The 15,395-nt window shown below is 30.2% G+C and overlaps 1 protein-coding gene across 4 annotated transcripts in view; it reads right to left on the bottom strand.

Annotated features, from left to right (window-relative positions):
* LOC118183270 (uncharacterized) overlaps positions 1 to 6,319 on the bottom strand; it is a 35,185-nt gene extending 28,866 nt beyond the window's left edge. For 3 of the 4 annotated variants that reach the window (XM_085809311.1, XM_085809313.1, XM_085809312.1), the window contains exons 1-7: positions 5,539 to 6,319; positions 5,103 to 5,462; positions 4,923 to 4,980; positions 4,735 to 4,813; positions 4,209 to 4,634; positions 3,226 to 3,831; positions 2,121 to 2,719 (exon numbers count right to left, since the gene is read on the bottom strand). In XM_085809311.1, coding sequence (XP_085665437.1) covers positions 4,976 to 4,980; positions 5,103 to 5,462; positions 5,539 to 6,304 — 1,131 coding nt within the window. In that variant the 5' untranslated portion in view covers positions 6,305 to 6,319 and the 3' untranslated portion in view covers positions 2,121 to 2,719; positions 3,226 to 3,831; positions 4,209 to 4,634; positions 4,735 to 4,813; positions 4,923 to 4,975. The remainder of the gene's footprint in view (positions 1 to 2,120; positions 2,720 to 3,225; positions 3,832 to 4,208; positions 4,635 to 4,734; positions 4,814 to 4,922; positions 4,981 to 5,102; positions 5,463 to 5,538) is intronic. The other variant, XM_085809314.1, reaches the window with a different exon arrangement.
* Between the last annotated feature and the right edge of the window lie 9,076 nt (positions 6,320 to 15,395).

Here is a 15,395-nt window from a genome sequence, read left to right as displayed (position 1 = left end):
CATATGTGTATGTATTTTAATATGAATCTTTTGTAAAAAATAAATTAGACTTGCATATATGCATAGGCAAGCTAGTTTGCTATACGAAAATAAAATAAAATTAAAAACCCTGTTCCTTAGACCATATCAACTGGCTGTTTACCCAATTCACATATATTGCTATAGCACCAGATGTTAAATTTAAATCGACCACTTCATTTGAAAGTTATAAAATGGACATTTGTATACTATGTTATCTTTTAGTACATGCTCAGCTGTTGAATTTTTATGGCAAAGGTCCTGAGGGCTATCTGCTTAAAAGAAGAGATGCCCTTCTTTGAGCACTTTTTGAATGAAACTGACTTGTATTCGTATTAAACATAGGGAAAACTGTAAAAACGGAGATGTAGCTAACCCATTTGATAGAATTCAAACCTAAATTGTATCACCAGTATTCTGTGTCTTATCTATTCGAGAACCGACACCGGTGGGTATTCTTCTAAAGCAAGATTTTGGTTTTTGTTTGCATATAGATATTACTTATGCAGTAGATCATTATCAGACATATAAAAATAGTGATATCATTGAATGAAATTAAAAAAAATAATAATTCCATTTTGCTACAAACTTCATACACAGAAAACAAGAGAAATAATGCTTTGAATTTTGCTCATCAGAAGAAGCATTATATAATACAGCCCTTTTGATGAGCACAGTTAATTGGTGTGTATATGTATTTTAATCAGTGAGCTGTTCTAAAAGATTTTTCATGGAATGGTCAGACTTTCTTAATTTCTCAACCAGACTAGCAGCATTGTTCATCTGACATGAGACCTTAAATTAAGATATAAATAATTTTTAAAACAGGGCACATAAATTTCTATATAATGGCTAACATAAATTATATTTTATGTTAGCCATTATATAGAAAACTGGCTAAATAAACAGAAAATCTAAAAAATACAGCCGCCTATTCCACAAACATAAAAAAGGACAAATAATCTTAAAATGAACTCAATGATTGCAGACTATAGTAATAACAATTTATTCAAAATGAATGTAGATACACTATTTTACTTTTAAATATGTCAAGAAACTTGTAGTGATCATCCAGCTAATTCAGTTTGCTTTTAAAAAAGTGTGCATTGAAATAAATAAATAAATAAAAATAAATAAAAACACAAGAATTTAAAGAAAAAAGAACAAGAGCTTTTCATTATTAAAAACTGTTATGACCTAGAAGAAATCTAATCATATCCTTTCACATTACCATCCATGCACACCAATCACATAATCATCCCTATCCGAGGGAAGTGGACAGGGAAAACAATTCTGAACTGCCAAAAGGAAAAATTGAACTTACCCTTGTTCATGTTGACATGATGACGCCTGACATTCCCTATTTCTTCAATGTTGTACAACATGGTTAATGTTATATTACTAAGCATGATATGATAACTTACTAATTGTAATTCAGTCTAAAGTAATAGAACAAGAAATTTTAATTAACATGTACTTTAACGAGTGAAATGTTTTGCATGAAACGCTATAGGGCGAAGAAGTACTTGTGCTCAAACTGTAAACAATCGATTTAAAAGAAAGCTTCCAACCTAAAAATTTGACTTGCATGTAATTTTAGCATTATATTATTTGGCATTTAAATTAATAATGAATTTATATTTAAATTAATTATGTTATGCAGGTAAGTGTATGATAGTTAAACATGATATATATGGACGAGAAATGAAAAATTAGAACATTTATTAAGCTATTTGTAATATATGCTAAGTTCTTTTTAAGAAACTTATTTTTCAGAATATAGCACTCATTTTTTTTTTATTAATTAATCAATTTGAACATATATTTTCTATTTTTCCCTGTGTTAGAATTTCAACTTTTTTTTAATGAATCAATTTAAACATACATTTCTTAACTTATTTTTCAATATGCAAGAATTTCAACTCTTTTAATTAATCAATTTAAACATACATTTCTTAACTTTTGTTTCAATATGTAAGAATTTCACCCTTTTTAATTAATAAATTTAAACAAATATTTCTTAACTTATGTTTCAATATGCTAGAATTTCATATTTTTTAATTTATCAATGTAAACATATATTGCAAAATGAAGGTACTTACCCCTAGATGATATTGCTTGTACAATCTTTGTCTTCTTAAATTATGTTATTTATATTTATATAAAAATTTCACTTTTTCACAAGAAAATTTTTATCCAGGTTCTCACAGTTTCACCTTTTCACAAGAATATTTTTATCCAGGTTCTCACAGTTTCATCTTTTCACAAGAAAATTTTTATCTAGTTTCTCACAGTTTTGCAAGAAAATATGTATCCAGTTTCTTTCAGTCATATCTCAAGAAAATATGTATCCAGTTTTGCAAGAAAATATGTATCCAGTCAACAAGTTCACAAGTAACTGTGTATATGATAACCAGGGCTGGAAAGGGGGCATATGTCCGTGGGCACATCATCCAAGGAAAGCCAAAATGATGTTACGAATTTTTAGAGTTGAATGTTTTCCAATTTTGGCCAGTAGTCGGGAGGGGCACAAAATCTTCAGTTGTCCCTGGGCGCTGAAAACAGTAACTATGACTCTGCCGATAACTTATAAAATTTCATTTTTTCACAAGAAAAACTGTTATAGATTCATTCCTTGTTAAAATCCAATGCTTCGTTTCACTGAAGTCTACTCTTATAGATCGAGGCCTGTTCATGAGATCTGAAAAAGAACAATTTTTACAAGCATTTTGAAATTAGAAATGATTCCATTTCCACATCACCTTAAGACTTACACATACTTAAAAAAAGAAAAATCTTTTCTTCTGCTTTTTGACTATTCAATTTAATTGAAGCATTACCAAATTTTGTAAATTAAGAGTTTTTATAATTATATTTAAATCAATTATTTATAAAAAATATTTATGCGGGTATTATCATATAATTTCGTTTAAAAAAATAGGCACTACCTATTTTCACATTACTTGACTTTACATGCAAGTTAAAGTGATTTTTAATTAAATCTAAATTTGATAAAAAAATTAAAAACAGTAAGAAATGTGATTAATGATATTAGTGAAACAAAATAGTTACAAATAATCCCAATTTTTAAGCTAGTATGTGTAAGACTAGGAGATAGGAATCCTGATGCGTTTTTTTTTACGAGGTTTCGCTAGGAGCCATAATCCTCTAATTTTAATGTGCACACATATATTTTATATTACTTACCATTCAGCACCATATTTTGCATTTTTCAGCAGTATTACTTGGCAGTTCACTATTTGGAGTTTTTGTAGAGAAAATATCCATGTTATATATGTTCAGAATACGAGATAAATAAACAAGATTTTAAATTTCATGATCGTTGAGATTTCCTGTGGTGGCAGCAGTTGCTCAGTTCCTTCGCTTTCAGGTGTGGCCCGCATCAGTCGTTTCAACTCGGATGTGTTTCTTGAAAGAAAAACCTGGCTATACCCCCAGGTACTGGGTTTGTCATCCGAGTTGATTTCTCCATCTGCTTCTTCCCTCGTCTAAGTGGCAGCAAAATGTTATTTTTGAAGTCCCTAAACAAAATATCCATATTATGCATATTTAAAATACAAGATAAGTAAACAAGATTTTAAATTTCATGATCATCGAGATTTCCTGCGGTGGCAGCAGTTGCTCAGTTCCTTCGCTTTCAGGTGTGGCCCGTATCAGTCGTTTCAACTCGGATGTGTTTCTTGAAAGAAAAACCTGGCTATACCCCCAGGCACTGGGTTTGTCATCCGAGTTGATTTCTCCATCTGCTTCTTCCCTCGTCTAAGTGGCAGCAAAATGTTATTTTTGAAGTCCCTAAACAAAATATCCATATTATGCATATTCATAATACAAGATAACTAAACAAGGTTACGATAATGAAAACATAAGTTAGCGTATATATAAACACTTTTATTAAATGTTTTAATATTTTTTCCAAAAGTGTTCTTTCTGTTGTTTAGTTTTAATCTTTTGTTAACTACATACTCTTTTTAACTAGAAAATAATAATTGAACATAGTACAAAAATACACAATTACCACAAAAGGGTGGCAAGTTTAAGAAGTTAATAATGTAAGATTGAATCCTTATATTTAAAATAATAAATAAACGGTAAAATTAAAATAATAAACATAGTATGAAAATACATAATTAAAATAAACAGGCTGGAAACATTAAAAGTAATGAATTCACCTGTATATTTTCTGACTGAAGATTCATTTCTTTCCATGATTCATTTATCATTTCTGCAATATTCTTTACCTGAAAGGGGTGATAAATTATCCTTAGCAATAAAATGTTTTCTGGTAAGAAGTAGGCTGGAAACCTTTAAATTAATCAACTCACCTCTATGTTTGTCAATTTATATGTCAAAATTAGTTTTCTTCTTTCTTTTATTTATTTATTTTTTTTTGGATTACCTAATTTGCAATAAATTTTTTTTACTGAAAAATAAGTAGGTAAACTTATACTAATAATAACTAAATAAATTTTACAGTTGCTTTTACTGAAGGAGTAGTATTAAAATAAAGTGAAGCACTAATTTGAAACATAAGCTGTGAATGGTTAAAATTTTGTCTTACCTCTATCATAGTATTTCATGACATTTTGGATCTGCAGCTGTGAAAGAAAGTTTATTTTAATGAAGGAATAACAAAATATATAAAGAATAGCTCTCATGTCAAAATAAAAGTTGAGAATAACTGAAATACACATTTACCTCTTTATGTAAAAGATATGCAACATTTTCGCAACATTTCCATCCTTTTGTTTTCTGGGCTCTGTTTTTTGGTTGAATTCTAAAAGGAAATAAAAAATAACAATTTCATGTAGTGAAAAACAAAAAGGTATTAAATCAAAATTTGTGGACCATCTGAACATTTACACAAATTATAGTAAACAATTTACTTGTATGCTTTTCTTATCATTTATTCCAGTTTTAAAACTTGGTCTGTGTTCCCTTACTCTGAAAAATAAGCACATAGATTATAATGGTATGTAATTTAATATTTAAATGCAATTTTTGTATGTATATATATGTAAATAAATAAATTATGTCAAAAATAAAGTTATAGTTGTTGGTTTTACCCCATTTATCATCATCTTCCTGAATGAATGGTATATCATCATCTTGTCGGGCAGATTTCTTTGGAGGCATCAGGTCCTCAATTCCTTCGCTTTCTGATGTTGGTTCGTCCAACATTTTAAGTTCAAGGCCGACTTTTCCATGGCCTGGACACACAGCTTTAATGTCCTGTAGAAACTGAGCAAGTCTTTCTCCATCATAAGTAAAGGGCTTCAAGCGGAACCGCCTGTAATAATGTACAGCCATGTACTGCGTGCAAATATCATCTGTTCTCTTGCTCTTTATAGACCTCTTAAAAAGTTTGTTTTCACCCTCAAGATCATTTATAGTGTTCTGTTTATCATCGGGATCTACGAATACGCCTGTAAATAAAGGATTAATGAATGTTAAGGATGAAAAAAAAAATGTCACTCATTAAAAAAAAAGACACATATTTACCTTTCTTGTGATTGGTAGTTTTATGTGTTGCTGCCGGAAATAAATTTTCTATCCTTTTATATTGTGGAGCAGAGTCAGTGTATATGAAGGTGGTTTCTGGGTGAATATGACGTTTAATGTAAGGCCACAAATGCCTTTTGCTTTTTCCTTTAACCTTGAAAAATAATCCTTCTTTGTCTTCTCGACAGTAGATGCCTAAAACTACGATGGTCATATTTTTGGTTACCCTGCCGCGGTTGTACTTGCGGCGGGTAAAAAATGTTTCGTCAATTAATATAGATTTTCCTTTACCACCTAACATTCTGCTATGATGAGAGGCAAAAATTTCGCATACCTCACGACAATATGATAAAAAGTCAACAATAGTCTCATTTGCAATTACTGGTAATTTTTGCTTTTCCCTCCATAGCTTTAGCTGCTGATTTATGTAGCTGAAACTGTGATCTAGAACAAAGTACACAGTTATGACTAAAGCTTCCCTTATTGGGATTTTTGTACCTTCGAAAAATGTGTTTTCAATGGGGTTAATCATGCCAGAGCAGTTGTTGCGATTTCTCAGGCTGCAGACCCAACACCATCCCAGCTTTGATTCCTTTCTCTTGTTGCTTCTCATCGGTGCCTGGCACTTGGGGCAAGGTGGTGCCTCATCCTCTCTGGGAAGAAGTCCAGCATCGGTGGCAAACTCAAGTGCAGCTGCCTCTGTATTAATTAAATGCATGTCAGTAATTAAACAGAAATATTTCAGTTTTTCATGCAAAGAAGCCATATTCAAAAAAGTCAGTACAGTGACAGAAATAGTTTAATGAAATTTATTGTTAGAAATTTCAGAAACTTGGCAATTATGCAAAAGTCAAAACTATCAGAAATAAAAAAGTTTAATAAAGATGAAAAGTAATTATAAGTTTAATTAAACAATATTAGTTCATTATAGGAAGATAGAGAAGTGAAAAGTTCAAACTAGAAAGTAGTGTTACAAAAAAAAAAAAAAAAAAAAAAAAAAAAAAAAAAAAAAAAAAGGAAAATAAAAATAATAGTAATGATATGTATCTATGAAAACAAAGTATTAAAACAAATTTCAAGTGAAAAATAATATTAAAAAATGTAATGGATGAAAATAGATTAAAAGTAAACTTAGCTTTGGCAAAGTCCAAACCACGTAAGTACCAAGGTACTGATTTTTTTCAGTACCTGACAGACAGACAGACAGCTGCACGGGCTTAACCGCGGCAAAATATGATCGCGAAAAATCTTCTTTTTTAAATTTATTTAAAATATTTTCAAAAAAAAAAAAAAAAAATTTTACTTTACAAATAGGTGTTTTTCGGTACATATGTTTTTTTAAAACATTTTAAAACAGAGATGCAGAAGAATAATAGGTATTGTTATTTTTGTGTGCAGATATGCGTGCGTGATGAACTAAAAAATGATTTTGAAGGTTTCGTGGCATATTTATCCTCTCAAAAATATGCAACTTGCTCAACTTTTTGATTTTATTAAATTAAATAAGGCCTATCGATTTTTTTCTTTTTTTTTTTTAAGCACTGACAATGAAAGCTGTTATGTTCTATTTTTGCGTTTTTATCCCAAAGCGCGTTAGCCCAGAAGGGCTATTAATTTCGTTTTCGCATTTTGCGTTGAACTGTTTCTACCGAATATTATCGCTGTGTGTTATATTTAAAGATATTTTATAATAAAGAATCAGCATAAATATACGTATGTTTAACGTACATAACATTTATGCAGATACTGTGATAAAACAACGGTACCTACAGCTATGAAATTTTGAATATGTACGTCACCACCCGAATATGGGCATCTGAAAGCTCCAATTTGTAATTTGTTTTATTAACTATTTAACATTTTGTAAAGCATTTATGTGTTTTTGATTAAGAAACTCGACGATTTCTAAGCGAGCAATGGCAACACTGTTCGGCGCAAGACTGTCTATCGGAAATTCTAAAGATATGCTCTTCTTTTAAATGTTTTGTCATATTGCTGCTTAACAGTGGTGTGGTGTATTTAATTATGGCAAAGCACACGAGGGCTATCTGCCTAAGGGGAGGAATGCCTTTCGTGGAGGACTTTCTAAGGGAAACGGGCTCGTATGCACATTACACATGGGGAAAACCACGAAAACACCCATGCAGCCAGCCCGTTCGCGGGATTCGAACCTCGGACCGAACTACCAGTGTTCAGCGACTTTACCGCTCGGCCGCTGGTGGGCTTGCTGCTGCTTAAGAGAGAAGACAGTTGGGATGTACAAAATTTAAAGACCGCATGTCTGTTGATTTTGAAAATTCATTTCCAATGAATTTAACAATTGTTTTCAGTTGGCGAGAGGTTATACATCTCTGTTGTACACTATTATTGGTAACCTTTAATTGTTGGTTATTTGTTACATTTTTTTGTCTTTCATATTGCCCTGGCTGCATTGGAAATTTCGTGGTTTTCCTCGTGTGTATACGAGCCAGTACAATTACACTAATGAATCATATCACTTAAATAATGTGAATAATTATAGAATTATTATATAAGTGTAGAATAATTGGGTTGGTTGTTATGTTCACGAGTTGTGTGTAAATGCGTGGCTTTGTGTGATTATGTCATTAATTAATGAAGGGTTCAGCAGCGGCCTGGCGGAAAAGTGTGTGAGCACTGGTAGTTCATCTCATTACACATATACTAGCTACGCATATATACATTATAGACAGTGGTGTAACTAGAATTCTTGGTCCCGTATGCAAAATAATTTCCTGGGTCCCTAAACCAATAATTTTAATGTGCTTAAAAATAAAAATTAAACTAAAGAAAAAAACGTGAAAAGTAAAAAAAAAAAAAAAAAAAAATCAAGGATTCCTGGAGCCTATGTTTTCATGATTTTTATCACATCTGGATTGTTAAAAAATAAAAGCACGTTCTTAGGGAACCATTTGAAAGTTATGTAATATGAAGAAAGAATAAAAAGGAAAATATTTGCCCTTTGCTAACTGGTGAAATGCAAATTTGCTTTAGTCTGGGTATTTGACGTCAGATGATTTTAATTCTGTAATTTAAGACTTTTTGTGTGCGTGTGTGTGAGTGATAGATAATTGATATTGACAGACAAGATAATTGATAAACGTACAGAAAAAATATTACATCAATAGATAGTACTCTGTGATTTACTCAACTTACAAACATAATTTATGCAATAATATACAAGTAATAAATAAGAACTTTTATGATGTAAATGATACATTTGTTAAATATAAAACATATTTATCATAAACTTCATAAAGAAAACTATTTGAATATACAATTTTAGTAGAAAATATGTAATATTTTTGCTGTCCTTTTAAAAATCCTTTTGGTACACTAAACTACTTGAATACATCATTTTTATAAAAATCCATGAATGCTAAAGATTTTTCCTGTTTCTTTTTAATTTTCCCTCAGCCCGTTCTGCTGTTCTTCTCTAATCCCCCCCCTCAATAAGTGTAATTATAACACTGGTGACCGAAATTCATCATAAAGACAAAAATCTTTTTTATTAAAATTTGCGTCTCCTAACCTTCATTTCCGCAAAATTATTTATCAATTCCTGTACGTACATTTTCAGAGCCATGTCAACTTCAACGCTCAATAGTGATAGGTTTAACAACCGATCTTGTATCATAGTGTTTCTTAAATATGTTTTTATTATTGAAAATGACCTCTCGCTCGTGGCTTTGGTTACAGATAATAAATGATAAATACAATATAAGTTAATTGCACTCCCGATTAACTGCTTGTCATGTCATAGTATTTTACCATTGCTAATTTAGCTAAATCCTTAACGGATTTCAAATTTTGGATATCTGTTCTGAAAGTATTTATAAATAATAAAAGTTGTACTTCCAGTACATTAGCAAAGTCTTATTTATATTTTTCTGTATTTTTGAAACATTATTAATAATTTCCGTATTTGTTAACAATGACAAATACGGAAATTTAAGTTCCAAAAATGAAAACATCACTGCGATTTTTGTTATTCCAGTCGTTCTGTATTTTAACTGAGTATTTAAAATGTCGAGAGCAGCATAAAAAACTGTTACTTTAAAAGACATTTCGGAATTTTCAAGCCTGTTATCCTCACATAACTCATCAATATTTTCTTGTCTTTATTTTCTTCTATTTTTCAAATTTAGTTTCTATGTCCCATTTATTTTATACACAAAAATTTGTATATAAATGTATTTGTATTTTTGTGAATATACAAAAATTGTATATTCAAAACTCTGCTTCTTTCATAATGTCTTCAAACTTCTTTCTCATATCTTGCATATTAATAGAAACGCTTTTTACATGTTGGCGAGCTCCATTCAAGTCGATTGATTTTCGATTGTCGAGTCGATTGATTGATCGATAGATCCTGCAGATACAACGCAGGACGTGTTTGTTTTTAATTTTTTGGCATTTTGCCAGAAATGTTTAATAATTTGTAGTTAAGCTCATCGACACAACGTATATTTCAAGATGAGAACTCACACTCTGTCACATGGATTTTAAAAGTAGTACACATAAATACTTGTTTTATACTTTCCTAAAAAAGTATAACGTTTCTTCATTAGTTAAAATAAAGTTGTATGAAACAAGTTTTGCGTACTTTGCAGAGAAATGCGCAAAACTTCATTTAATGAAAATAGGTTTGTGGTGGATCAAAAAGCAAAAATCAGATAGGAAATGCTGATATATTTTAGGAGCATTAATATTTATGATTATTGTGTCTGCTTTATTTGCATCTTGAAAAACTATTAATGTCTCGGAAATTAATGACCTCAGATTTCCAGTTTTTACGCTGCTTATAAATTAAGCAGTATCAATTTTTTTTAAATCTATCTATCATTAATTTATTAAAGACAAAAATATAAAAACATAAATATAATGTATGGGAACATATATTAACAGAAGCTATTTATGTCTTAGAAAAGTTATGCAGTGGTTCTGAAATGAAAGATAGTAATGTACAAAGGGATTATATGAGTGAAAATCGCTTCATTTATTATTAAAACGTATTAAATAAATTTTTTAATTTGCGAAAATTATTGAAATATTGCACTAACGGGGGAGAATTCTTTTCTGAAATATTCCATTCGTTTGTGTGGTGAAAATAGCAATGTAATTCGCGTTGTACACATAAATACTTGTTTTATACTTTCCTAAAAGAGTATAACGTTTCTTCATAATTAGTTAAAATAAAGTTGTATGAAACAAGTTTTGCGTACTTTGCAGAGAAATGCGCAAAACTTCATTTAATGAAAATAGGTTTGTGGTGGATCAAAAAGCAAAAATCAGATAGGAAATGCTGATATATTTTAGGAGCATTAATATTTATGATTATTGTTTTCTGCTTTATTTGCATCTTGAAAAACTATTAATGTCTCGGAAATTAATGACCTCAGATTTCCAGTTTTTACGCTGCTTATAAATTAAGCAGTATCAATTTTTTTTAAATCTATCTATCATTAATTTATTAAAGACAAAAATATAAAAAAATAAATATAATGTATGGGAACATATATTAACAGAAGCTATTTATGTCTTAGAAAAGTTATGCAGTGGTTCTGAAATGAAAGATAGTAATGTACAAAGGGATTATATGAGTGAAAATCGCTTCATTTATTATTAAAACGTATTAAATAAATTTTTTAATTTGCGAAAATTATTGAAATATTGCAATAACGGGGGAGAATTCTTTTCTGAAATATTCCATTCGTTTGTGTGGTGAAAATAGCAATGTAATTCGCGTTCTTTCAAATGTTCAAATGCAACTTAAAACTATTAGGTCCAACACTGTCATTGATATGCTTAATATTTTCAGTAATTAATTTATCGAAATTTACGAAGTAGTATATACTTTTAGTTGTGTGATACCATTTTTATTATCATTATTATATTATTATTGACGGTTTCACGTACTGAATGCTGTAGAAAGTAAATTAAAAGCAAAAGTAAAGTAAATTGTAAAATTTAATTTCAAATAACAATTAGAAAGGCGTTCTTGCCCTTCGGCTTATTAGTGTAAATAACAGAGACAAAATATATCTGCCTTTAACTTTGCCATTTTGTAATGTCAATCGGACTTCTAAATCCAAACTTTTTCTGTCCCTAACCACAGCAGTACTTTTGAAACCACTACGAAGCAACAGAACTCTAACAAATCTCAGACTTCTGATAATTATAGTGTGATTAACAGTTCAACCTCACTTCGAATATTACAATACAATTTAGAGAAAGCACCAATTCAGACACTTCAATATGAAATTCAAAACCTACGAAATTAATGCACAAATGCTACCCTAAACATTAAAACATAATGTGACACGTTCATGTAAAATAAATAACTAGTAAAGCTCCAATATAAAGCAACATGTGAAAAGGGATGGACAAATTATAACATTCAAGTATTTCTAGTGGAAATAAAGTTGATATAAAACAAGAATTACCAGCCACAGATGTCTTTTTGCTCTGCATTATTCATCCGTTCTTTTTCTTTCACGATATCATGTTCTGCATTCCAAGAGTGCACAAAAATGATCACAAATTACACTAGAAGGGGCCAAAAGGGGAAAAAAGGAATCATTAGATTTTAACTACTTTGATATTAAAGAATAATTATACACAAAGAGAAATATCTAATATTGTTTCTTAATATATAAAACTTCAAGAGTCGCCTTCTTTGTTTTAAACTCCAGCAATGTGCTACATTGTTACTAAAAGCATGACTGCAATCGATAGAAAAGCTGATTTTCCTAATACGACAGAAGTACAGTAAGCGAAAGGGGTTTTTAATATATGGGTACAACATGAATAATGAAAGAAAAAAAATTAGACAGTTATTACGGATACACAGAATAAAAGGGATAATGATCTTCGAGAAGAGTAAATAATTGCAGCGCTGGTAGAAAGATGGCACCAAAAGACAAAGAGCAGGTAATTTTAAATCACAAATAAACAAAATAAACTTTACTGCTAGCTTTGAAGCAGGTGTTATATATTAGACTATCTTAATTCACACACATAATTAGTGACATAACAGATCAAAATAGAGTAACTCGCAATACATTAATATTAAAAGAGCTATACATATATACTTTTAAAGATTTTTTAAAAAAAGGGCACAAAAACACCTCTCCAAAACCAGACTTGGAAGAACATCTTGGAAACAAAAGTCGTATACCATAAAAGAAATATTTCATTCAAGAACCGTTTCTAATTTTAAGTTCTCTACTTAGGTACTCTCATCCATGAGAGAGGACAGCTTAGTCCGATATACCAGAAATTATCTTGAAATATTACCAGGTGACTTTAATGTAATTATAGAAATATTTCACTCAGGGAAAGAACATATTGTCTAGCTGCCCGGGTTCGAGCCCAGCTTTAATATAGCAAGCTAAAACACATCAAATGCCATTGAATGATACAGCATTTTGAAATGTTACAAAAAATTTAAATGCAATTTCATGGAAGAGCTATTGCAATTACCTACATACTAAAATTTTGACCAAAAATTCAAGAAAACTAAGATACTCCTTTTTCTTTCGAAGGAATCAAAGTCATATACTAATGTAGGGATGCTCAACCTATTGTACTATGAAACCTACACATAGGAATGAAATTTTGTCAGCTATGTGAGATGTCCAATGCCGAGAAATTCCGTAAATTGTAGAATAGAACCTGCGTCTGAAAACAGACGAAAGGTAGAACATTATTCAAATACTTTACCTTTAGCCTTGAAGCAGGTGTTCTATATTAAACTGTGTTAATTCACATACAGAATTAGTAATATAATAGCTCAAAATATTTTAAGAACCAAACACGCATTAAATAAACATTAAAAAATCTACATACATTTAATAGTGTTACGAGGGTTTATTCTGAAATATTATAAGGTCACTTTCAAAGAAATGATAGAACTTTTCACTCAGGGAAGGAACATTTTGTCTGGCCGCCTGGGTTCCATCCCAGCTTCTGTTACAAAAGTTTCATAGAAGAATTTTAAAAATCCAGAAACGAAACTTATGAAGAAATTATTGAACATACTTGGTTCTATGATTTAGCCATTCTTACAGACATAGTAACTAAATCTTAAATTTGAGGGAGGGGGCGAGAGAACTAAACTAAAGTCTTTGAATTAAAGGGTATTATAAATTCATTTTAAATCAAAATTAATTTTGTGAAAATATTACACAAATATGAGGAATATACATTTTTACCATAATGTAATGTACGTTTTGCCCCTTTCAAAATCTAGAGAACTAAGGGGTGAAATATAAGAAAACTGAAAGAATCATTTGGAAAATCTCATCGAGCTTAAATTAGTTTCTAAATTAGATGTTTTGAGTGTATTTAAAATTAGGCTAACTACTTCATTCACTTCAAACCCATTACATAATACTAGTATTTAAGAAAAATGGTAAAAGATTGCAAATATGTTAAATAACAATTCTATTGATCAAAAATTAAAATAACTGATTTTCATCCTAATTAAGATCAAGAATATCACAAAAAGCCATTTGAATAGTCCTAGAACAGAAACATCATGAACAGTTAAACTTTTAAAAAGATAAATTCCTGCTTCCAATCTACTTAAAAATGTGAAAGAGGATTTTCAACAATGAACTTGTTAAAATCAGTGTTTAGATACAGGATAACAAATAAACATCCCAACGACTGCAAGGATTTAACCATAACATCGCATGTATCAGAGGCAAAAAATAACTCGCAGAAGAAATGCAGTGTTAAATTTCACATTAAAATACGATTTCCCTGTATTTAACTTTCATCTTGCTGAATTTTTTGTAAATAATACAAAGAGTATACCTTTTCTTTAACATATTATACCACACATTTTTATACTTTGTGTAATGTATTTAAAACCGAAATATTAAAAGTGCACTAGATACTTGTGCTCGCCAAATTTTATAAACTCAAAATTGGCTCCCTTTAAGTTAAAGTTGCACATAACTGCACTAAGAGAAGGAATGCAATTTTATTTCTTTGTCTGTATTTGGTTTCATTTTCATATAAAAAGAGTTAAAAATAGGGTTATCTAATTTTGTTATCTAGGTAACAAAATTTAAACATACATTTTCAGTAAAAATTACAGAATAAAAGATTTTGTTTCCCTGAAGATGCAACACCTCGCTATTCCAGGTATGGTACAGACTGCATACTGTCAGAAAGAAATTCCTTTCTTAAACAGGGAATCCATATACTTTAATCTGTTTTTACACAAGTACTGTTTATGACTAATGGTCCAGGAGTAAAATACTTTATAGTTAATCCATCTAAATTTTTATTATTTCCGGTCATCTGTATAGACTGTTTATTTATCACGACTAAACTACCAATCTGCATTCTAGATACCTCATATGATTCTTCAAGTCACGTTCCGTGGCCTATCATTTCTAATACAACAGGTACTTGCTGAGCGCAGACTTGTAAAGCGTGATTTCGCGTATAGCAGTACCTTACAGGATTGCATTTAATTTGTCCACTGCTAGAATTTCATTCATACGTGGTTCAACATTCATCCATCAACACCAGAAAGAATTTATCTGCTACTTTAAACAATTTCCATAGACTGAAAATGAAGTTAAAAAAAATCTTACAAATCTCAAATGCAAAGCATTCCGAAGAATTTTCACATATGGAAGATAGAGAAGTCAAACAATGAATCAGAAAATTACAAAAGAAGATATGGGTGCTTATAAAACCCCTTGATAATAAAAGCGCTCATTACGAGAAACAGCTTTTAACTGAAGATTAGATGAAGGAATCGTTAAATAACAGAGAAGCAATGTCTGATCTTCTAGTGGAGATGGACACAATTAAAG

This window comes from Stegodyphus dumicola, chromosome X2 (assembly GCF_044657685.1).
Source record: "Stegodyphus dumicola isolate Sdum_Otavi_A_Nest chromosome X2, ASM4465768v1".
Classification (NCBI taxonomy): domain Eukaryota; kingdom Metazoa; phylum Arthropoda; class Arachnida; order Araneae; family Eresidae; genus Stegodyphus; species Stegodyphus dumicola.
This window is presented reverse-complemented; position numbering and strand designations above follow the sequence as displayed.